At 34.4% G+C, this 26752-nt stretch overlaps 1 protein-coding gene across 1 annotated transcript in view; it reads left to right on the top strand.

The window, feature by feature from the left end:
- Positions 1–26752, top strand: part of LOC111418396 (Transmembrane protein 131) — a 53041-nt gene that overhangs the window by 25218 nt on the left and 1071 nt on the right. Inside the window, exons 11-14 of the mRNA XM_071199781.1 lie at positions 2873–3097; positions 3221–3412; positions 3552–3768; positions 6967–9644. Of these exons, the coding sequence (XP_071055882.1) occupies positions 2873–3097; positions 3221–3412; positions 3552–3768; positions 6967–9644 (3312 nt within the window). The remainder of the gene's footprint in view (positions 1–2872; positions 3098–3220; positions 3413–3551; positions 3769–6966; positions 9645–26752) is intronic.

The following is a 26752-nucleotide window of genomic DNA, read 5'->3' as shown; positions in this document are numbered from 1 at the left end:
AAAATTTTTCCATATCATGAACAAAAAGGTTACTTTACCTAAACTAAAAATAGTTTTCGATTCACCGGCGAGACGATAGCAACAAACCGCCCAGCAACAAACTTTTTCCTTTATATTTCCATCTACTTCTAAGGCCCATATCTTTGTTATTTAGAAAGATAGCGAAAAACTAAACACACGGTTGGAAAGCTTGGTCTTTTCTCTATCTTAAACCGAGTTTTCCTCCATCGATATGTTGATAATGAGAGCAAGAAAAAATAAGAAACGTCGCGCTGCATTTAATTTACCTTAAAATTACCAAACTTCAGGGCCTTGTGCAGCCGTTACCAGACGCAAATTCAATAAATGGTTTACATATTCGGAAAGAGCTGACCTTGGACTATCTTATTCCGAGTTTTCGTCCGTCAATATCTGTCGGCGTCTGTAAAAAAAACGCTCCTAAAAAAGAGCCTACAGTTGGCAACAAACTTTACTTTTGTATTTCCATCTACTTTTCGGACGGATATCTTTGTTACTTATAACGCTAGCGAAAAACTAAGCACACGGTTGGAAAGCTTGGTCTTTTCTCTATCCTAAACCGAGTTTTCGTCCGCCGATATGTTGATAATGAGAGCGCGAAAAAAATTAGGAAAGTCGCGCTGCATTCAACGTACCTCAAAATTACCAAACTTCATAGCCTTGTGCAGCCGTTACCAGATGGAAATTTAATAAATGGTTTACATATTCGAAAAGAGCTGACCTTGGACTATCTTATTCCGAGTTTTCGTCCGTCAATATCTGTCAGTGTTTGTCAAAAAAACGCCCCTGAAAAGGAGCCTACAGTTGGCAACAAACTTTACTTTTGTATTTCCATCTATGTACTTTTCGGACGGATATCTTTGTTATTTATAACGCTAGCGAAAAACTAAGCACACGGTTGGAAAGCTTGGTCGTTTCTCTATCTTAAACCGCTATTTTCCTCCACCGATATGTTGATAATGAAAGCAAAAAAAATAAGAAACGTCGCGCTGCCACGAATTTTTGCCGCGGCTAAACCACACTTGGGTCAATAACTCTCTTATATGACGGGGAGAAAACTCTAGAACTATATTCATCTTATGGGAAATTTTCTGCTCTTTTCAACGGTTCCAACGCGTTTTTTAAATTGATGAACTGAGTTAAAATGCAAAGTTGGTAACGTTACCAGATTCAAAACACAATTCAACAATTTGAGTCTAAAATCACTCAAATTCTTCCAGATTCTGGTTTAGGTAGTTCATAGTCAGAAAAAAGGATTGTGCAAACGTGTGATCACGGTGTGTCACACATCGTTGGAAAGAGCAGGAAATTTCCCATAAGCTGAATATAGTTGTAGAGTTTTCTCCCTGTCAAATAGGAAAGTTATTAGTGCAAGAAATATTTGCGTGTTTTTATCGGTAGGGGCTTTTTCAGGTGGGTTTTTCTTACAGCCGCAGATAGATATTGGCGGACGAAAACTCGGAATAAGATAGTCCAAGGTCAGCTCTTTCCGAATATATAAGCCATTTATTGAATTTCCATCTGTTAACGGCTGCACAAGGCCGTGAGTTTGGTAATTTTGAGGTAAATTGAATGCAGCGCGATGTTTCTTATTTTTTCTTGCTCTTATTATCAACATATCGGCGGACGAAAACTCGGTTTAAGATAGAGAAAAGGCCAAGCTTTCCAACCGTGCTTAGTTTTTCGCTATCTTTCTAGATAACAAAGATATGGGCCCTAGAAGTAGGTGGAAATATAAAGGAAAAAGTTTGTTGCTGAGCGGTTTGTTGCTATCGTCTCGCCGGTTTTCGATTCACTGTCAAGGCGGACTTTGTATTCAAAATATGAAAATATTCTTAAAATTCTCTTCACACCAAGCAGGGCTTAATTCCTTAGCCTTAAAATAAAATTCAAAAATTTTTAAGTCATTATTTTATACCTCTTGTAACATCTATCCTGGGACACACTGTATGTCCATAATTGAGTAAGATAAAAGATTTTAGAAGTAGTTAACAACGCTACCTTCAGAAGTAAAATAATTCAAATGTAATATCTAGACAAACGACACTTTTTAAAGGTGATATCCACAATAACTAGTTGTCTATACATCTATAGTGATTCCAATTAAGTAGAGTTTTCTAGTATTCGCTATATTGCGTGCTGGTCTGAAAAGAATCATCTTCACCTTTAACAGCTTTTCATACCAATTTTCAATTATATCACGTGAAAAGTGCATCTTGTCGAAAAATACGTTAGGGTGTTGTCTTTGACATTAATTATCAGATGTTTAAAGATCTTTAAAAGTTGTGCGCACCGCAATTAAGTAATAGTATACTTAATGCACTCCATCGTAACACGGAAGATAATTTACCTAAACAATAACACGCTTGTACAGCTGTCATGAACTGGACGTGGCTAGGATAAAACTGCATTTAAACAAAATTGCAGCTATTTTTGTTGAAACCTTTTGTTCAGCGTCTTTATTGGAATTTTTAGCTCTGGAAGACCACCATCATTTGAAGTTCCAGACTCAGCACAGTTAAGGGGTGCTTATCTTCCATACAATGTTAATGTAATAAATCGATAATGTTTTCTATATAAATGCCAACCTAGAGCCAGGCGGTTTACATACACAGTTTACATGATTGTTCTATGTTGGGTCGAGTTTTTATGATGATACTCTTATATGTATATGATTTATCCAAGCTATAAGATGTTGGTTTAGGTTAAGTATATGTTAATGGTTTATAATCACCCTGCAGGTTATGGGAACATGTGTGGCTTTCTAGAGGTTTTTATCTTATTGGTAATTTTTTGATATTTATTTTGATAAAGAGTATTAATTACGATATAACAATCTTTCTTTATTTTTTAGTATTTGTCTTTCCGGAGTAAAGACAACTCTTTAGATCTCGGTTTAATTAGCATAGAAAGTACAAAGGAAACCTACATTTTGCTCTTAAATAAAAACCCAGTTAGTGTCGTTATTAAACATTTAAGCACTTCTTTGCCGTCGAGCACTATTAATATTGTTGGTTGTGATAGAGGTGATCCGATGGATGCACTTTTAAAAGAAAATTTTAGGAATTCTTCTAAATGCGTAAGTTGTATTAAAAATGAGTTCAATTTTAATTGTTGGCAAAACTGTTTGGATTAAATATGAATGAAGCAAATTTCTACAAATCCTTCAAAATTAATATATTTGCTATTATGATAATTTTAGGTTCGATTACGATCAAATGAATACACAATTTTACGGTTAACAGTTCATACATCAACAATTGAAGGTCAAATATGGGGCGACGTCTCCGTTCAAACGCAATATGAAAAAATGTCGGTCCCAGTACACTTTAAAGTAGCCCAGGGAAAACTGGATATTGAGCCCGATGTGCTCATTTTCGATCAATGCTTTCCTGTAAGTACATTTTCAATATTTTTTAATTTTAATTCAGTTACCAATTGGTGCTTAAAATCGTAATTCCGATTATTTTTAATTTAAGGAAAAACCTCCCTTTTTGGAGTTTGCTATACGATTTTTTTTCTTTTCATTAAAGGGTAAGATTTGTACTCGACCTTTGAGAGTGCATTCAACTTTCAATGATCCTATGGTGATTGAGGATATTTTAACGATACCACCAGATCCGAGGATTACAAGCAAACATAGTGGTCATATTATGGGAAAGGCAACGAAGGTTATTGGACATTTATTTTTGGATCCAAATATTGAGTGTCATCCTGATTGTTATTTAGGGATACAAAAAGAAAATACAGGTGAGTATTTATACAACTTAAATAACTACTTGTAAGTTAATACAAGTAGTTGTTATAAGTAGTAGTTACATACAGTTAGTGGTAATCTTAACCTATTGTTAAGATAACTCCAATGTATTCAATTTGGGGTTACAACGATTTTATCAAGTACACATAATTAAAAAAAATAATTACCTAAAATATAATGTATCTTCTTTATGATCTATATAAAATCAAACGCCAAACAATGGATTCGAAAATCGTTGGGCCAGAAAATGTGTACAACGAAAACTATTGCACTTAAAGTTACTAAGTGAATCACCAAATTATGTGTCATTTCATGTTTTTGTTACTAACTGTTAGAAATGGAATATCCATCCACATATCTAAGTATGTGAATACTATAAAGCGTTTTGGTTGCCTAATATGTTAATAATAAATAGTTTATTACTTGATCAGTTGTGGCGTCACATTCCAATGCTTAATAATTTGAATCGTAGTTGTAAAACTAGATGAAATTTCGCGTAACCATGATGTTTACAACATTTCAGAAGTAATAAAAATTCTAATTGTATTTCAATTTTTGTTGATAAACACTTATAAATAAATTAAATATAAACGTTAGTAACTAGGTACTCTTTACACAGGTTAAAGTGCGATGTTACCTAATTCTAAAATTAATGTTAATATAAAAACCATAGCAAAATTATTTACTTATTTATAGCAGTCATTTACAGAATAAATGACAGTAAGTATCGATTGTAAGTCTGATCTTATTCAATATCATAGCTGATATCATTCAAAGTTGTATCAAATCTTACTGAACACATTGCCCAACATCGTCTCAGGCATTTCCTTACATTATTACCAATGTTTCTTAACAACATTCATGTTGTCCTTGCATTCTCTCAACGTCACTACTCATCATATTTCCTGACATCCTTTAACATTATTAACCAGTTATGCCTTGCCATTGCTATAACAATGCCTGGTTATATGTTATCTTATCATTATCTGAGCTGTTACACAATACCAATAAAAGGTATCATTCATCGTCATCTCAGATCTCACTCAGAATAGTCTTCAACATTTCCCAACATCGTTCCAGGTGTTTCTTTATATTGTTATCAATGTTTTTCAACATCGACCTTAACTACATTCATGTTGTCGTTGCATTCTCTCAACATCAATCCTCATCATGCTCCCTGCCATCTTTCAACATTATTAATAGCCTCCACAACACTATCTTTAATATCGAGAATAATAATCTTTAAATATTGGTCAAATATGCTTCCTGATATATTTTAACATTATTAACCAGTTGTGCCGGGCATTGCTACAAGAATTCCAGAATACCAGAATTGTTAATCAGTGTTAATCACGCACAACTTTGTCTCTGAATATATGTTCTCAACCTACGCCAGGTCTACCTTTGCTGATGTCTTTTAACATCGTCCCTAACTGTATTAGGGCTGCTATTATATATCATTCTTATTTAATCTCAATATCGTCTCAACCATCTCTCGTCTCAGCCTTATTGAGTTTTTACTACATATGACGCGCCCGGTGAAGTATATTTTTGTACCGCAAAGAATTCAAAAATATTCTTGTATATTCAATGAATATTTTTTAAAACATGAAATAGAAGTTCCATGTTAATTTTTACGTATCCTCAATAAAAATAGTTTGTAGGATTGATATCCTATGAACGACGCGGCCATTTAATACCTTATTTAGACCACATAATATCATACTTATTAGCACTTTATAAACTTATTTTCTTCTATGTATAAAGAAATCCCCAATTAATTTAGACCTACTATATCCAATGATACATTTAACTTTAATAAAATTGCCATTAGTTGTAATTTTTTCCATTACTTATTATTATAATCTACAATCGAAGTTTTTAATTCTTGTATTGTCTGAATTTTGTGTGGTTTAAATTTATTTTTATATAAAACATGCAGAATTAAAGAATGGATGCATTAAGTGCTTGTACAATTCTGCGTGATGATGCATATGGATCTTCTTAAAGGTATCCATATTGCATCTAAAATTTTGTTATGATTCATTACAGTATTGGGTAAATCTCTTCGTTATTCAACTATTACGCTGCTAGTTTTCATAAAATGCTTTACAGTTTTCTTCACAGTTGTCTTCTTGATTAAAGAATGATTTGTGTATGTATCGTTGAACAATAACGAGTGTTCGAGTTTCGCAGAAATCTTCGAAACACTTTCTTCTTCCTCTCACCCTCTCTTTCTCTCTCTCTCCCTAGACCGTTGTGTATCTTGTTCCTGATAAGATCTGCCTCTGAGATATCTCCTAAGAAGTTGACTGCCAGCTGTCTCTCCATCTCTTTGGTGGTCTGGTTCCGGTCGAGTTATATCTAAGCACAATTTTAGGCAGACCGTTATCTGGTATTTTTGGTCATTGTACCAAAATCTCTTGTGTTCTCTTCATCTCAACGTCATGAACCCCACGTTGAACTCTGATGTCATAGTCCTCAAGGTCTTTATTTCTACTATGCTTAGCATGCTTTTCATTGCATTTTACTACCCGTGCGGATGAATTTGTAAAATACCTACCTACTTATGCTTTGTTGGTTCTCTTGCTACCACTACGCATTTAGTGTTTGTCGCAGATAGGTTATGCTATGTGCAGAATTGCTTCAGGTTGATTGTATTTATTTATGGCTATTTTCCTAAGGTATTTTGAAAACAAAAACTTGCGGATGGTAAATCCAAATAATCAGGAACACAGGATTTGATTGATGACAGGATTTTGTCATTTTATTGTAGAGGTTCATAAACATTAGGTGTATACCAAATTTGAAATAATAATTATTCAAAAAAATGCCGGAGAAAAACATAAAATTAAAAAATAAATTGAGATTTTACCACCCTGTAGTGACACATTTTTGTCCACATGTTTATCATTTTTCTCCTATTTTCTCGAGTACTACCGCACCCTGAAATATCGGCACGTCGTTCATTAACACTCTGTATAATATTAATAATATATGACTTAAAAATATTTTATCGATTATACCTGAACTCTGTTATACAACTGTTTAACTTTATTTGACGTTCCTTATGATGAAAACTAGATAAGTCGTAACAAGTAAACAATAACTCAAAAAGTAATACGTGTCATTTACTATCTTAACTCAATATTAAATACATAATAATGCATAATGATTTCTTTCTTTTTTAGATGAATGGCTTCGAACATTCTCCTTACCAAAATCATCCGCCGAATTCGATATAAATCTAGTCAACACGTTCTACAATCGCTACCTGAATTTCTCCTCCAACAAACACCACCGTTGGCAAAATATTACCATGCGATTGGACACTTCTGAAGTAAAAGGTCACGTGTTTCACTCTCGCGTTCACATGACTTGGCCGAGTTTAATTTCAAATTCGGAGACTCCAACGCGATCAATATGCCAATTTCCTTTAACACAAGTTGGAAATATTTCTTATCAAAATCTAACTATAACAAATCCTTCGACTTTGAATTTAATAATTCAATTAGTTATGGATAATGTTTATCCGAACGCGGAAAGTTTAAAAGATGCGTTATCTTTTGATTTTTTCTTGGGTGCTTCTTCGACGATTAAACGAAATAAAGCGTTCTTTTTCGCGGAAAATTATTCGGAAATGCGGGAAAGTTTTATAAAAACGAGTAATACCATTGTTAATAGGCATACTGTGCCGATTTTACTTAAACCGGGAGAAAATTTTACTGTTAAAGTTGGTTATGTGGCAACGGATGCTATTTCAGATTCTTCTTTTTTATTTATAAGAAATAACTTGACCGTTATCGAAGTGGTTCATTTAAAAGCTCAAGGCGCTTATCCAAGTTTTAAGTTTGGAAATCGAAAGCCGGGCGCTTTACAACCTTTACTATTCGAATTAAATGAAAAGCATTTAAAAGATTGCGAAAAAGATATAAAAAGCAAACGGTTTATTTCGACGAATTTATCGATTAAACGAACATTTACGGCGCGAAATACCGGCGATATTGTCGTTTTTATAAACAATTTTTTAATAAACGGTTTAAGTTGTGAAGGGTATGGTTTTAAAGTACTTAATTGCGAACCATTCGCCTTAAAACCAAATTCAACAAAAAAAATCGACATTGAGTTCACGCCGGATTTTACACTTTTAAAAATAACTCGTCAACTTACTTTAGAAACAAGCTTAAATCAGAACGTTAATTACACTTTAGTAGCCACGGTTCCGCAAATCTATTTAAATTTGTGCCCGAAAATCGTGCCGAGACCTTCTTGGGAAGTTTACATTTACAATTCTTCGATTTTGTCAATGATCGCGATGTTAATTTGCGTTTGCGTAGCGGCATTAATTGAATCAGAAAGGATTTTAAAATCGGCATTAAACGTCATTTCGAGGCATAATCCGAATCAAGGAACGTTAGATTTAAGATTAATTGGGGCTCAAACTAAAGCGGAAATAAGAAATCCTAAATTGGAATTAGACGATCAAAAAGATGCTAAAAGAGATAAAGTAGTGAGCGAAAAAAATAAAGATGAATCGAAAATGGCTGTTGAAGAAAAGTACACGGTTTTAATACCAACAACGGGAAAATCAAAGAAAAAATTGGCTAAAACGAAAAGTAACGATATTTTAAATGATATAACTGATAATAAAAATAAAGAGAGTGTGACGAAAGATAAAATTGTTGAAAAAATAGCTAAGAAAAATGAGATAAAAATGACACGAGAATTGAGAAAACTAAAAGAGAAAAAAGTTAATAATAATTATAATAAAGAAAAGAAATTTTTGGAGCCAACAGTTCAAACCTGCGAAGAAGAAACATCTTCAACAACGACCGAATCTAGTTGTAATAATGAGGAAATCGAGAAACCACCACCAAATAAGATTTTATTGGTTCGAAAACATTCAAAAAATGGAACTAAACACGACGAAGAACTTCACCAGAAAATATTCGATAAAAAGAAATTAATACAAAAACAATCCACCAATAAAAAGGAATTTAAAGAAAATATAATAGAAAAAAGCGAATCTTTAAAAATCATTCAAAAAGAAAAAAATAAACTCCAAAAAGAACGGAAAGAAAAGATATTTAAAAAACCCAGCGAAAAAATGAACAATTTTAAACTGGATAATAGTACAAATATTATAAATAATTCCCGGGTAAGTCCTTCAGTTAACGGAAATCATACTAACAATGTTTGGGGAGAAAATAAAGCATCTTTTAGTGACGTCGTTTCACGAAATGAAACGCAAACATTTTCCACATTAAATTCACCTACTCTTGTCCAATCGAGCCCCACCAATCCAAAACTGCAACCAAGTAAACCTACAGTTTACGTCGAACCTTACAATAAAACCAACCAAAATGTTGAGTTGGGACCGATTGGTTCAAGAAAAGATTATTTTAATGGGTCACCAACATCAAATTTATTATTGCAAGAAAGCCAAATACATCATCAAATTAACAACCAAATAAATCAAATTAATCAACTCCAACCAAACAATAGTTTTTTTTCTGATATGGATGTCAATTATTATTCTTCGTTGGATTTACAATATGGAACGGGTATTCAAGATCCATGGTTGAGGCCTGGAGATAATGGAGTCAACGGAAACGGGGTGGGATCGGCGTATTGGGATTCGATTTTAAATGGAGGAAACGTTGGTAGAGTTGAAGGCGGCGAGATGATGGGAATGGGTGTGGATTCGGTGGCGGTGGCATCATCCTCGTCGTCAACGTCATCGTCGGCGGCGATGTTACAGGAATCCTGTTGGTCGTGGGGGTCACCCGTTTGGCAACCGTTGGGGACGGATTTGTGTCGAGGACCAACGAGGACGCCTCCCGGGTTTGCGCCACAACGAGATGATGAGGTTAGTATATTTTGAATGTTTCTTAACTTTCCAGTACACGCGCTTACACAGTCACACGCGGCGGTCTGCAATTGCCAATAGAAACGATCGTTCTGGAAAAAGATGGCGTTAGTTAGAAGAACGTAACCTATTTGCATCATGAGCTCCAAGTAAGCAGAGCTCCAGTTCTAGGTTTAGTGTTAGTTCTACTTTTAATTCAATAAAAATTGACACCACCAATCCAGCGCTAAATAACAATTAAAACTAGAACTAACACTAGACCTAAGAGACGGCTGTGTATTGAAAAGTTAATTAGAGCTAATATACAGGGTGTTTCGGTGACTCGGGGAACAAATTTAACCACATATACTAGAGTGAAAATGATGACGATTCATTTAAAAAAAATTAGTAAAAGTCCTCAAATTTCGAAGATACAGGCCATCAAAGTTATGAAATTTGAACACATTTTTCTAAATATCTTAAACACTATTTATGGTAATGTGCTGAAATTTGGTACAGTATAAACTAATATCACGTAAAACCATTGGGTAATTTATAAGTTGGATCGGTCCGCGGGAACAATGCTATACAGGTTGTTCCTAAAATTTGTTTGCTCAGAACTTTTTTATTCGATCGTAACTTTGTAACTTTGTTGTAACTAGTGAAGAAAATATACGGCATGATCCCAAAAAGTTTTGGTCATTCGTGAGGAGCAGACGAGAGGGTTGTCACATACCTACCGAGGTTACACTCGACGGCGTTACTGCTACTGATGGTACGCACATCTGCGATCTGTTCTCCAATTATTTCGGTTCGGTATTTCGCTCATCGCGGGTTACGGGTGGCAGCAATGGTTTTCTCCCTGTACATTCGCGCTTTTGCGACCAGTCCCTACAGTTTGAACAGGCTGAGGTCTTGAGAGCTCTGGGAGCGGTTAACTTCTACTGGGGGGCCCGGCGGCGACGGTGTACCTCCTGTTCTCATTAAAAACTGCTGTGAATCTCTTAGTGAGCCTTTAACAATTTTGTACAATAGATCTTTAAGAGAGTGCGTCTTTCCGCAAATATGGAAGCGTGCCACAGTTGTGCCTATATTCAAATCTGGCAGTAGAAGTTCCGTCAAAAATTACAGGCCCATTTCTTTACTGCCTATATTCGGTAAAGTTCTCGAGAGCTTAATTTATAAACCAATTTTTTACATTGTTAAGAATGTTTTAGACCAACGACAGCATGGCTTTTTTGCTGGTCGCTCAGTAGAGACTAATCTTCTTGAATACACTAATTACATTTTGCATTCTTTTGACGATAACTGCCAAGTTGATTCCGTATACACTGATTTTAGCAAAGCATTTGATAAGGTTGATCATCTGTTATTATTAAATAAAATAGAACAAGTTGGTTTGCCCAGCAACATACAACAGTGGCTCGCTTCCTATGTGGTTGATAGAACGCAGTGTGTCAGAATTAGAGGTTTCTCCTCACAGGCGGTGGCCGTCTCGTCCGGCGTCCCTCAGGGAAGCATCCTTGGCCCCCTGCTCTTCAATATTTACATTAATGATATTTTTCATTGTTTTAAACATTCAAACTGTTTAATGTATGCAGACGATTTAAAAAATTTTTGCCGTGTATCTGGCCCTAAGGATTGTTCTGCTCTTCAGCGCGATCTCCTCGACCTTGCTCAATATTGTCTGACAAATTTTATTAGCCTAAATTTTAGTAAATGTGTTACCATCACATTTATAAAGAAAGCTAATCCCATACGTTTTGATTACTTTATTGGTGGGGAATTGTTGCAGAGAGTCACGTCTATAAAAGATCTGGGGGTGACCTTTGATAGTAAACTTTTATTTAATGAGCACGTCGACTCGGTGGTCAACAAGGCTTCTCGCATGCTTGGATTTATCATGAGATCAGCGACTGATTTCACTGATATCAGTCCCATAAAAACTCTTTATTTTGCGTATGTATTCAGCGTTCTAAATTATTGTTCTGTCGTCTGGAATCCTAAATATGACATGTACGTGAAAAGATTGGAACTAGTCCAAAAGAGATTCCTTCGATTTTTATGTCGGAAGTCTCATATCACCTATGTTGACTACGACTCGGCGTGCCAATCCTTTCAGTTTCTGCGACTGACTCAGCGACGTTTTGCTAGTGACGTATTGCTATTCTACAAATTAATTCATAATATCTATAATTCGTCTTCGCTTACGTCTCTAGTGAATTTGCATGTTCCGCCCAGAACGCTGAGATATGATTTTCTCTTTTTCGCTCCTACAACCCGCACTAATGCTTATCAACATTCCCCATTGCTGCGTGCCACTCGATCAGCCGATCGTCTGTCCATCGATATATTTGCTTATGAATCCATTATCTCGTTTAAAAAATCGACCTTAGCTGCTGTTGGGAGCATGCCGTATCATCATTGTTAACATTACAATCAGCAATTCCTTATTGTTGTTATTTTTTACTTGTTTATAGAATGTTTCCTTAATTTCAATCTGAATTTTTGATCATTTATTTTACTTATCTTATTTTATTTTACTTTTTTACTACTGTTCACTACTGATGTTATTTTGTGTCTTTATTATTTTGTTTTGTTCGTATTCTTTTTAGTGACACAGCTTTTATTGGGTTCGTCCTGTGCTGTGTCCAATGTACATAAATAAATAAATAAATAAAAGTAACCCTACATTTATTTTTATAGTTTCTAATAGAAAATTTATTTTAGAAACTTTTATTACTCTTAGATAATATTGATAAAAATCACCGTTTTCGTGTTAAATGCAAAAATGTTAGGTTCCGATTTCAATAACACTAAAAAAAAAATCTAAGTCGGCCATGACTAGTGCAAATCGAACTGAGCCGTCATAAATATTATGTATGTAACATTTCCAAGTGTAGATTAGGTAAATCCCTTTTTAATTTGTTTTAATTGATTTAATAAAAGATAATACAAAACAATAAATTTAATTTTAACGACAACGCTAACAGAAAAAATAAAACAAATACATAAAATAACAAGACAAGTAATAGAAAATACTATAGGAAATGTTCAAAAAGACCACATGTCCCTTCTGGTATTTAACGGAACGTCACTAAGAACTCGTCCAATCCTTCCAAATGTTGATGGTATGTAGATCCATCAAATCTTGACGGCAAGAAAACGGGACCAACAATGACATCCCCTACAATCCCAGCCCAAACATTGAGAGAAAATCTCCATTGAGATTTCCAAATTTTGTAAAATTTTGGATTTTCTTCAGCCCAACTATGTAAATTCCTTAAATTAATTATTCCATCTTTAGAAAAAGTAGGTTCATCGGTGAAAAGTATTTTTTCTAAAAACTGATTATCAATTTGTATTTTCTGTTACATTTTCTGACAATATTCCAATCTAATTGGATAATCGGTAAGCTGTACTTCCTGAACCTTACAGCAGTGAAATGGGTAAAGCTGCTGTTCTCGAAGAATACGCCACACAGTCGTTTTTGACGTCCCAAATCGCCTAGCCATGTCCGAAGTACTAGTGGTACTATTTTCTTCTGCATGTTCTAAAATTAACTCTTCCAATTGAGCAGTTCGAACAGATCTAGGGTTGCCGTTGTTCAGAAAGATATGTTTTAGTGATCCATTTTCTCTTAATCGGGCTTCAATTCGAAAAAACGATTTTCTGTTGGGGGTTCTACGATTCGGGAATTTTTGCCGATAACGGTTAGCGGCTGCTACGGAATTTCCAAGACATTCACCCAATGTTAAAAGCATATCGGTTTGTTTTCCAAACGTGTAATTTTCCTTTTCGAACACTACAAGGTTTTTAGTATTTGTTTAAACGACTAAGCGTGTTTACAACTGTCAATGAATTCGTTTGTTAATTGTCATGGCAGGCTTAGACTTTTTTTTTTTAGTGTTATTGAAATGGGAGCCTACCATTTTTGCATTTAACACGAAACCGGTGATTTTTATCAATATTATCTAAGAGTGATAAAAGCTTCTAAAATAAATTTTCTATTAGAAACTGCAAAAATAAATGTAGGGTTACGATCGAACAAAAAAGTTCTGAGCAAACAAATTTTAGGGACTCCCTGTATAGCATGGTTGCCGCCGCCCGATCAAAGTAAAAATTGGTTCAATGATTTTGCTTGATATTTGTTTACCCTGTACCAAATTTCAACGCTCTACCATAAATGGTATTGAAAATATTTAGGAAAATGTGTTAAAATTTTTGAACTTTGATGGCCCATATCTTGGCCATTTGAAGACTTTTATAATAAATTTTTATCACCAATCGTCATCATTTTTGCTCTAGTATATGAGGTTAATTTTATTCCCCGAGTCACCGGAACACCCGGTATACAGGTGTTCATTTCAAAACTTTTCACCTCAATTTCTGTAAATTCGGAAGTTTAAAAAGAAAATCGCTGAAATAGGTAAAGAATAAAACCAACGGGGACAACTTTTTATGCAAAAATTGACTCACTCACTTCAAACCCCCGCCGCCAGAAAGCAACCCCTTAAAAATCTTAAATGGAAAGGGGTGTCAAGTGATACCTCATTTTAAAGGTCTTTTAAGGTACTACATGTTAGTATTTATTTTTTTTAAATTGATCGATTCGTTTTCGAAATTTTTGCGAAAATCTTTGTTTTGTATTTCCCGCTTTAATTAATATTAAAAACTTTAATCACCTTCTTAAAAGCAAGAATAAGTAATCTTTTATTATTAATTTATAAAATTAAATTATCATGTTCGTTTTTATAACGACCATTAAACCTTTATTATTTCGGAGCAATCGGAAATATTTAAGAAAACTAAACACTAAGAAAACTAAATTTTATTGAAAGTATTTTACATTAAACCTGTATGAAAATTACTCTTGACTCGAATGGCCAAAACAAGGAAAAAAATAGACGAAATTTTTCTCTTTCTATAAACGAGTGCGCAGAAACGGCAGGCTCACAGTGCGAGAAAAGAATAAAATAAAAGTGCAATTCTAAACATAAGTTTATTTTAAAAATTATACCAAAAAGATATACTAGAAAAAACTTCTTTAGCTTGCTTTTATTTAAATATATATCGAGACTAGTTTCGAGGTTACACCCTCATCTTCAGTCCAGCCCCGGATCTACGATTTTTCTGAACCGGGGCAATAATGGACTTTGGCGCCCTCCCCTCTAATATTTTGAGCTAATTATTTACAAAAATTCAGAAAATAAATTTACAGTACACGACACCGAAAACCGAAAACGTCAATTATAATTTGTAATGAAATATACTATTATTTAACGTAAAGTTTACTTAATATTTTCAAGTGTAGGCAATAAATTGTATGGGAATATTGGAATTGGAAGATTTTTTATGATTGGGAGAAATAAAATACTTAATTTTACTTTAATTTTAATTTTTTTTAAATTAATTTTACACGCTACAACTTTACGCGTCTGGCTTTTCTTTCCGCGAAAGAATCTATGATTGAATCAAAGTTTGTCTCACAAGCCGTTTTATTTTCGATAGCTAGGATTGCGAGACCAGATAGACGTTCTTGACTCATTGTTGAACGAAGATAGGTTTTAATTAATTTCAGTTTGCTGAAACTTCGCTCACAGCTTGCAGATGTTGTCGGTAATGTGCAGTATATTCTTAAAGCTATACTAATATTGGGAAAAGCTTCCTGCAGATCATGTTTGTATATACCTTGCAACAGGTCGAATGCAGTTGTTTTTTCGTTTATACCGATTATAAGTGGAGCTTGCGTTTTAAAAACAGCGAGTTCTTGGCAAAAATCAAGTATGTTCAAGTCTCTAGAATATGTTCTAGCTAGAAGTTCTCCATGTTTCTGCAGTTCTTCAGCAGACATGTTTACAAACGCGTAACCATTGAGGAAGGCGAAATTTTCGTTCAGATCTTTCGCGCTTTCTAATCTTGTATTTATTTCCGTCAAAATTTTGTCGAATATAATTTTTATTTCTTTGGAGACCAACTGAGTCGCGTTGAGAGTTCTTGACTCGTCGCCGCACTTTTCGTCGTGTTGCCGTTTCTTTATGGGAATTCGTTTGCTTTTAAGGATTGGCTCAATTCCCAACTTTTTTGATACAGGTGTAGCTTCTTCAATCCAAAATTCTATTGATTTTTCTCTCATTTCAGATATGGTATGAATTAGACCTTGCATTAGTGCTACAGAACGTGAAATGATAATGTCTTCTTTCTGTATTTGAACATTAACCCTGTTCATTTCTCGAAGAATATTTGACCAAATTATTAATGTAAGAATAAATTTAAAATTCATTACTGCACCCAGTAGATGACTACATTCGTATTTAGATTCTGCCGAAAGGGAGGATTCTGCAATTTTTTCCAGGGCTTCGACAACTTCCGGTAAATTAATATTAAAGCTGTAACGGCTAAGTGTCTGGCCGACCATCTTGTCTGACTATTTCCTTTCAGATTAGTTTTTGTACATTGTTTCATTATTTCCCATCGTGTGGTGGATCCAACAAAGAAGCAGTACAGTTTTTGTACAAGCCCAAATAGACTAATTGCGTCTGGAGATGATGATGCCGAATGCACGCCCACTAAATTTAAAGAGTGTGCCAAGCATGGTACAAACTTTGCAGACTCATTCACTTCCATAACTCTTGCCTGAACTCCTTTATAAATACCGGCCATATTCGACCCGTTGTCGTAGGCTTGTCCACGACACTTTTGTATATCTAAACCATCCAATTCTAGTTTTTTTAAAATTTGCTGTGTGATATATTCTCCAGTCTTTCCATCAACCTGTACAAAATCAATAAAGCTTTCCTTTATTTCACATTCACTTCCTGTAATTTTAACATATCGAAACACCTGGCTCATTTGTTCGTTGTGAGCTATGTCCGCGGTGCAATCGAACATGATGGTGAAATAGTTGGCCCCCTTAATCTCATCGATAATGGTGTTCCGAACATTGCATGCCAGTAGTTGGATAATTTCATTTTGTACTGTCTTCGATAAATAAGACACCTGACCTTTTTGTAGATGATCTAAATGGAGCTTGAGAGTAGGATTGTGTTTTGCAAGAAGAATTATTAGCTTAAGAAAATTTCCTTGATTAGGTTGAGGATAATTTATAGTAAGATCGTTTATTGTTTCTTTAGAACCTCGAAAAGAAAGACAGTTTGTAGCGAGATACATAACGGCGTCCATTACTACATGTAGAATCTGCCTCCATTTTTCTTTTTCCGATTGAATCAATAGCTCAACATCGCGATCGATGCCCTGGCACGATTTGATTTGCTGAAGACGGGTTTTCCATTTGATAACACATTCTTTATGTGCTTGTGATGCTTCATGCTCAGCTAATCTTTCTGAAGCCTTTTTCCAATTAATGAAACCCACTGAACGTAAGGCTGATAGCGGTGTAAAAACGTTGGAGTACAGTTTGCAAGCAGAACAATAAATTGAGTTTTTTGTCTTAGAATAAACAAGCCAGGTTCTTTTAATATTTTCTTTATTTGTCATTGTTCTGAACCACATCGAATAAGTCAAACGCCTACCATTGCGTTCGGTGAACTTAAACTCTATGTTGTTTGGATGTTTATCATTTAATAATACAGCTTGATTACTAAGAAAGGACCTTTGCTGATCTGTCATTTTTTCGGTGTCCGGCCATGCACCTGGATCTATCAGATCTATTATTTCGCCTTCTTGCTGGCTAGCCGACTGCGGTAAGTCGCTAGTTGCTAGCTGGGTGTCATCATCTTGTTCTTGACATAAAACCGATGACAGCGATTCTTCCCCATCAACTGACCGTTCAGTTGCGGTGGTTGCATTCTGAATATCCGAATCAGAGGGGGCTAATGATGCGGCGCTTTCGCGAAGCCATCGTCGCATCTTCGCAGCGGATTGCGCTTCTTCGTCAATTCTGTGGCTCGCTCTCTTCCTGTTTTGAGCCCCGGATAGCTTTTTTCTTGTTGCACTCATCATTAGATCTTTATTTAAAAAAAAAAAAATATTATATAAATAAAATTTTTAACGTAAGTATAGCCAATCCCCGGATAGACTTACATAGAGAAAAAGAAATTTATTACTCATTTCTTTACACAGATGCTTTCTTTACTTTACAAAGATTTCTTTAACGTCTTTGACTTCAAAGTTATCTCATCTAAATAATGCGTCGGATATATCTAAACCTCAAAATCATGCAAAATTTATGCTCTGACTATGAAAATTAATTAATAATTCCAGTTTTTACCTAAAAATTAGACTCTGAAAAAATTTTCAAATTCAAATTACGATATGTGATTGATACGAATAAATTATATAATTTATTAAATTAATTTTTTTTATTCAAATAATTGTATTTATAATTTATTTATATAGCTGTAATTATAATATTATTTATAATTTAATTATTATATTTATAAATTTTAATTAATTTACGATCAAATTAAAATAAGACATAGTTTCTATGATTACATATTGTAATTTGAATTTAAAGAATTTAAAAGTCCAATTTTTAGATAAAAGTGGGAATAATGAATTAACTTTCATAGTAAGTGTAGAAATTATTTATTTATTATTTAAGCAGAGCTATGTTTGAAAAATTAGTAATAATTTTTTTACGTCTTTGTAACAGTCCGGGGAAATACCGTATATGAAGTAAGAGGTTAAGACGTCAGAGTCGTAAACAATGTGCGAATAATAAAAAGAAGGCTTTCAAGTAAAACAATAACGAATTAATTAAATTCTCGTAAATTCTTCCTTACCTATTAGTAGTTTGATTTTACAAATAATTTTAACACTAGTAGTCACTAACCACTTACACAAACAGCAAACCAGCTAGTTAATCCAACTACATAAATAAATGCAGTCGTTACGTTACCGTCGTTACCACACGTAATACACGTGACCAGCCGATATCTTAGCTTATTTTCCGCATGCAGCATAGATCAGATACGTCTGTGATTATGTTTTTAAGCGTAGAGTAATAAGAATTCAAAAAACATGTTACGACAAGATCTAAAATGTTTATTTTGAACAATGCGTAATCGATATATGCACAATGCGCGCAATATATGTACTAAGATGTAAGGTGTTTTTAGTGAAACAAATTTATTTTTTTTTTGCTACATATATGTATGTGAATTAGGCGCCCCCATAAAATGCCGCCCGGGGCAACTACCCCGGCTTGCCCCCCCCTAGATCCGGGGCTGCTTCAGTCGAAACTAGCAAAGACGAAAAAACGAAAAACACATTAAAATATTAAAATAAAACAGTTTAAAAAACTTACAGTCAAAATTTTCAAAGCGATTTATACATGAAAAGCGAAAAACTCAAACGAAAAAACATTATCTCGAAGAAAACTTCTTTAGAAGGTATGAACACGTTAAAATTGAAAAATAAATAATCACAATAAAAACATTCACAATATAACTCAAAATGTAAAATAAACATACGACATCAAAATATATTAAAAATTTTTGTCAAAAACGAAAAACGAAAAGATGTCGACGGTGAGACGAGAACAAAGGAACTGGGAAAAAGACTTGAGCGGGTTTTAAACCTGCATTGTTTTTTTTTAAACTGTTTTATTTTAATATTTTAATGTGTTTTTCGTTTTTTCGTCTTTGCTAGTTTCGACTGAAGATGAGGGTGTAACCTCGAAACTAGTCTCGATATATATTTAAATAAAAGCAAGCTAAAGAAGTTTTTTCTAGTATATCTTTTTGGTATAATTTTTAATATATTCCCAACTTGCAACATGGATAAAATTCTTAATTGTCAAGTTCGTACTTCTAACATCATCCATGGATTCAAGAAGCTGTACAGAAAACTCGAAATCACGAAAAACCATATCAACTTTATAAATGAATGTATAAAAGAAGAAATTACACCTAACTTCGCAAGAATAAGATGTTCAAGGCTTAAGGTATCAACAAGAAAACGTCTAGTAGGAAAGATCCTACGTGATGAAAAAAGAAGACATTTTAAAGCATTAAGCAAAATATATGAAGGGCTTGCTAAAACGCAACGAATCTTACGAGACCAATTACATTTTCTAGAGTTTGACGAAATCGTAAGGCAAGCAAAAAGCGATGCCATCATCTCAAAAGAAGATGATCTTAGGAAAAAGAACAGAAAACTCATTAACTTGAAGAAGAAAAATAGAGCAAACAAGGAAGAAGACTCGAAAACTCAGGGTAATATACCACAAGTCAGAAATCTAACCAATATCATATTTAACGAAAAAGAAATGAATTTTCTACAATGATATAAAGAATGACCTTATTCATTTCTTAAATAATAAAAATAAAAATAAAGAATTAAAATTCAGTAACAACAATAGTAGCCAAAAGGAAGATTGGAACAATATAAAATCTATAAAGAGAAAATTAACAGAAGGAAACGGTATTTTCGTAAAAGCAGACAAGGGTGCGGGTATAGTTATATTAGATAACAATACATATTTGGAAAAAACATATGAATTTTTACAAAATAACAATTATATAAAGCTTAAAAATAATCCGTTGGAGAAAATCGTCAGAAATACAAAACAGATGATTAATAAATGCAACATGGATAAAATTCTTAATAAGTTTATTTGGTTATTACTTAAACAACTTTGTGTTATCCACTTAACAAAGTTATTTAAATAAAACAGCAATAATGGTTTACAGTTTGCAGGAAAGGATTGAAATTGTATTAATGTATGGATCCCAAAATGAATGTGCTCGACGAACTGTCGCAGTTTTTAATGAAAGGCATCCAGATCATGAAGAAATTCACTCAGACTGGGTCCGTTGTCAACATAAAACATAATGAGTCGAGAGTTTTGAATGAAACCGCTCAACTGGAAGTGTTGGGTCATTTCGGTATCAACCCCAATACTTCATTGCGTCAGGTATCTCGTGCAACTGATATATCCTTGGGTTCTGTTCATAAAGTTGTAAAACTTGACAAATTCCATCCTTATAAATTGAAAATACATCAAGAGCTAATTGAAGACGATTTTGACAGGAGAATACAGTTTTGTGAAGAAGTGACCACTATTATTAATAATAACAACGTTTTTGTGAAAAATATCTGCTTTAGTGATGAATGCACTTTTTCTTTAAATGGATTTGTAAATAAACATAACTGCAGATATTGGAGTAATGAAGACCCTCGTCTGACTGTAGAAGGGCATACACAATATCCTGAAAAAGTTAATGTATGAGCCGGCATTTTGGGAGACCAAGTGTTTATCGATGGAAATTTAAACGGCGAAGTGTACTTGGATATGTTAGAAAATACTATCAATCCACTAATTACGGAAGCTCTCGATAATCAGTTGGATAGAGAAGAAAATGCCTTACTTGATGAGAATGAATTACATTTTCAACAAGACTATGTTCTCCCAGTACGACAGTGGTTAGATAATACGTTTCCAAACAGATGGATAGGACGAAGAGGTCCTATAGAATGGCCAGCCAGATCACCAGATTTGACGCCATTAGACTTTTTTTTATGGGGTCATTTAAAGTCTGTTGTATTTACCCCTCAACCTCAAAATTTAGAAGAACTTCGTCAGAGAATTACTGCAGCTTGCCGTGGAATTCAAAGGGAAGTTTTTGAAAATGTGCGCCGTAGTTTTGAACAACGGTTGTACCATTGTTTAGCTAATAACGGACAACACTTTGAACAATTATTAAGTTGATTTTCTCTGCAAAAAGTTTTTGTACATAATTAAATAACTGAAAATAAAATAGAACGTTTCAAGCAGTTAAAAGTTGTTTAAGTAATAACCAAATAAACCTAAAAGAAAAGAAAAATGAAACAGAAATCGTTTTTTCTAAATATCTCTGACAGACGCCAGGCAAGCTAGCCAACGTAGGTATATCATTGTCAAAATAACCTAAATATCAAAGATTTCGGATTGCTCCGAAATAATAAAGGTTTAATGGTCGTTGTAAAAACGAACTTGGTCATTTAATTTTATAAATTAATAATAAAAGATTACTTATTCTTGCTTTAAAGAAGGTGATTAAAGTTTTTAATATTAATTAAAGCGGGAAATTTCGAAAACGAATCGATCAATTTAAAAAAAATAAATACTAACATGTAGTACCTTAAAAGACATTTAAAATGAGGTATCACTTGACACCCCTTTCCATTTAAGATTTTTAAGGGGTTGGTTTCTGGCGGCGGGGGGTTGAAGTGAGTGAGTCAATTTTTGCATAAAAAGTTGTCCCCCTTGGTTTTATTCTTTACCTATTTCAGCGATTTTCTTTTTAAACTTCCGGATTTACAGAAATTGAGGTGGAAAGTTTTGAAATGAACACCCTGTATGTACTAACTATGGGATTAGAACATACTTTTTTACTTAATTCCGTACAATCACCATATAACCTGGAAATCTATTTTGATATAAGCGATGCAAATAATTTAACCTAAAACGGTTAAATACAATCAAATAGAAAAGGAAAAAAAAGTAACAAATGAAAGTGATTTTTTACAAATTTTCGATTATTTTTGTTACTTTGCAATTCGTTACATGGCAATTATTTCTGCACAATATAATGTAAATTAACTAATTTCTTTTGCATATTGAATTTGGAAAGTTTCATCATAAATTTAATTTTTATTTTGCTATCTCTTTTTGTGATGACAATTAAAGAACAGAAGACACTGCGTCAATGCGGAAAGTATCTTTACTCAAGATCGAGAAATTTGAAAGATTATTAAAAGTAACAACGGTGATGTGATTTAACTTCTTCTTCGTTCTGTTTCAACTGTTTCGACTTTAGACTAAGCGAATAAAAACTTATAAGTGATATTATTTAAGGTAAATTGAATAAGTATTACTTTCTATTTTACTGTTAATCGATGTATTAATTAAAATATTTCCTTTACATGTTTCGGCTTATTAGGCCATCATCAGAAGGTTTCTAACAAAACAACAAATTTCAAATTAAAGATGTTAAATTTTTTAAGAAATCAAATTTTGAAAAGTGAGGTTAGGTTTTTTTTATAAATACTAAACTTATTTATTACTTACAACGTTAGATGTTTTCTTTTAATGATATTGATTTTGTTCTTCGTTAGATGTTTGTGCATTTTATATTGCATAAATTTTGGTATTAGGTTCTCTTGTTTACATATTTTATTAAATGCTATGTGTTGATTTATGATTTTAATTTGAAAAGTTAATAAAGCAATCACGAACACTGATCTACGCTTCGTACGAACAAACTCTGATTTTCTGGTACTAACACATTACAAGAGCTTTCCCTTAGAAGAGAGCTGTGAAGTATACATCGAAGCAAAGTGAACGCTGCAATAAAAAAAGATCAATAGGAGTATTGGGCCAAATTCACTTCATCATTGTCAACATAAGACATAAGCCTCCCGTAAAGATTTTCACTTTCCTTTATCCTGCATTGCATTTATCCAGTTTGTACAAATGCACTTGAAGTCATCCAACCAACAAGTGGGCGGTCTCCATTCGGTTCTTATCGGTGTCCATCTGGCTAGGTGGCCTCCCCACTTCCATTCGAGACTTGTTATTTTTGTGATGGCATCCGAGACTTCACTTGTTTTCCTCACTTCTGTGTTTGGAATTCTGTCTCTAAAAGATATGCCCAGCATTATTCTTTCCATGCTTCTCTGCGCTATTCTTATTTCGTTAACCGTCCATTTTGTTAAACTAAGTGTTTCGGCTTCGTATATTACATTCTGTAGAACGCACTGATTATAGACTTTTCTCTTGAAGTATATGGGAATATCTGATCCTAAGATGTAGCTTAGTTTTTCAAAGGCTGCCCAGGTTGACCCTGTTCTTTTGCCTATTTCGCAGATTTGATTCTCTCACCAGACGAATTTCATGGCCTAAGTTGTTATAAATATTTACTTTTGTTTTCTTGTATTTACATATTTGTGGGGCTATGTTTATTCTTTTCATATCAATTCATCCTTTTCATGGTAAGAGGGCGTTGTTGCCTTCTGTTACTAGTAATATTTATTCGATCTCTGTATTCGTGAAACCTTTATGGCACACACTACGGTGAAACAGCGTAATATCGAAAGCTGCAGTATTTTAACATGTGACATCACACTGCCGTGCACCTCACTCGATTTTAAAGTTGATGGTATCATAATACACAGGGTCTGGTAAAAAAAATTAACGAATTCGAATCTTACTTAATGAGCAATAGTTTTGAGGTGTTATGTTTGAATGAACATTGGTTAACGGCTCCTGAAATTTTTAATTTAAAATTTCCTGGTTACTCGTGTGTATGCCACTTCTGCCGTTCTGAACATAAGCGTGGCGGATCTGCTGTTTACATTAAAGAGGACCTTGCACCTGCTATTTGCCCCTTGCCGTTTGATTTAGTTAATCTTTCCAACGAAATAAATATTGAGATTGCAGGCGTCGATTATCAGGCGGTACAACTCTTAACTGTCTATAGATCACCGCTCGGCGATTTTCAGATGTTTCTAAGCAGAATGAACGATACGCTGTCAAAGCTTTCATACACACGCATTATTATAATTACCGGTGACTTTAATGTACGCTTTGAGCTAGATAGTAGAGAGGCTCAGAGTTTGTGCAACCTATGCGAATCTTATGGTCTGTACAACTGTGTTAATGATTGTACCCGTGAAACTTCATGTCTAGACAACATATTTACCAACCTTGATCCAACTCTGTTTTTGGTCAATGTTATCGATCCGTCAATTTCAGATCACCTAGCCGTTTCCTTTCAAGGTGACTGGTTGGGCAGTTCTCCAGTAATAAAGAACCGTATCATTTGTAGACCCATCACAGACGAGGGTCTCTTCCATTTTTATAACCTTCTCGAGTCAACTGATTTTAGCTTTGTCAGTGACGCTAATTTACATGTAATCGACAAATTTTCATTATTTATTGACGTGATTGTAGATTCTTTTCATCTCTGCTTCAGGGAGAAATCTAGAGTAGTTGACCATCTTAAGGATAATAGACCGAAAATATCCTGGTTCAACAACGAAATTAAGTCTGCTAGGAATGTACTTCACTTGCTGGTCGATATCAACAGACATCGGCCAACGGTAGTGTCGAGTGCTCAGGTCAGGTACTATAAAGACTTTTACCGGAAACTTATTACTGACTCTAAGAAGAGAGCCAACAGTCAACACATTGAAAACTCAGGAAAAAAACAGCGTGCTATTTGGGAAGTTATTCGGAACACCAATCCTTCAATTTGTAAGCGTTCGTCCGACAAACTCACGGCCTCAGACCTAAACGCGTACTTTGTTAATGTGGCTGAAAGTGTTCTTAATGATATTAACCTTCCTACACTAAACAATCATAATGTCTCTTCCTCGGGTCCGTTGGTCAATGATCATAATAATAAACTTTTCGAATTTAAACCGATATCTTATAACGAACTACGTGACATAATTTCAAAAAATTCGACGTCCAGGGATGTGCATCAATTAAACAGTAGGTTAATAAAAACAGTCTCAAATATAATTGTTTATCCATTATGTAAACTAATAAACCAGTGCTTATTGAACTCGATTTTTCCGGACAGCCTGAAAGTGGCAAAGGTTATTCCTATTCACAAAAAAGGCCCGCTACACGACCCCTGCAATTACAGACCAACATCCATTCTGCCAATTTTCGGGAAAATCTTTGAAATAATTTTAAACATTCAACTGGCAACTCACCTCAATTCTAATAGCCTATTGTTTTCCGGACAGTTTGGCTTTAGAAGAAATAGGTCGACATCGGACGCCATCCGCACTTTGGTACAATTTGTTCAGAATGGCTTCGAAGCCAATAATTATTCGGGAGCTGCTTTTTATGATTTAACAAAGGCGTTCGACTGCGTCTCTCATGACTTACTAATTCGTAAATTTAGTGCCTTCAATATGGACATCAGCAGCATAAATCTTCTCGAATCTTATTTGACGAACAGATCGCAGTATGTTTCCCTTGACGGTCTAGAGTCCGGTCGTCTTCCACTTAGGTTTGGTGTACCTCAGGGCTCAGTATTGGGGCCACTCCTGTTTTTGATATTTATCAACGACCTACCCGGTAACATTCCCCATGATTCCGACCTCATCCTTTTTGCTGATGATACAACCGTAATGGTCTCCTCAACAGATGCCGATGCTTTGCATCACCGCATATCTGAGTCACAAGCCTGCATCTCAAATTGGATTCAGGCCAACAGACTAAGCATGAATAGAGAAAAAACACAAACTTTAAACTTTTCACTTAAACGTCTCAGGTCGTGTTCGGAGCCGGTCAAGTTCCTGGGGGTCTATCTTGACTCTGGTTTGACGTGGAAGGCCCACATTGACCAATTGACGAAAAAACTGAATACCATTGTATTCGTCATTCGGAGACTGAGAGACCTTGTCCCGTTCAATGTTGTGATGAACACATACTACGGCTATTTCTTCAGCCACGTATCGTACGCGTTAATTTGTTGGGGTCACTCCGCCCATGCGGATCGTGTTTTTGGTGTGCAGCAAAGATGTGTTAGAGTTATGGCCGGTCTAGGTTTTCGGGACTGTTGTAGAGCCAATTTCATTGATTATAAGATACTAACTTTCCCTTCGCTTTATATTCTCCATTGTCTTTTATATATCAAGGGTAATATCTCCAAATTTAAAACTCTTAATAGTTATCATAATTACTACACAAGGGCAGGTGATACCTTAATTACGGACTATTCTCGGACGGGAAGGGCCAGGGATGGCGTCAATTATTTTGGCATAAAATTCTACAATGTCCTTCCGAAACACATAAAATTGTTAGAGAGTAACAATTTGAAACACAACATAAAAAATTATTTAGTGGCGAAGGCCTTTTATACTGTTGAGGAGTTTTTGACCAATGATTTTGATGACTTGCTATGACCAGTGTGTCGCCTCCCAGAAGCCTTTTTCTCTCTTTTTTGTTTGTTCTTTTGCTTACCTGTTGTTACTGATTACTACGTTTAGTGTACTTACTATTATTGAAAATTGCATTTTTGCGTTTATTGTATTCTTTTCTTTTATGACCTGTGAAAATCACACGATGCTATCACCAATAAAGTATTATTATTTATCTTCATGAAGTTTGATGATAGCATTTGCATACAGCCTCAAAATCGTGTTACGACGCTTTACGTCGGACA

The sequence above is a fragment of the Onthophagus taurus genome, chromosome 11 (assembly GCF_036711975.1).
Source record: "Onthophagus taurus isolate NC chromosome 11, IU_Otau_3.0, whole genome shotgun sequence".
Classification (NCBI taxonomy): Eukaryota; Metazoa; Arthropoda; class Insecta; order Coleoptera; family Scarabaeidae; genus Onthophagus; species Onthophagus taurus.
Note: the sequence above shows the minus strand (reverse complement) of the source record. Positions and strands in the feature narration are given on the sequence as shown.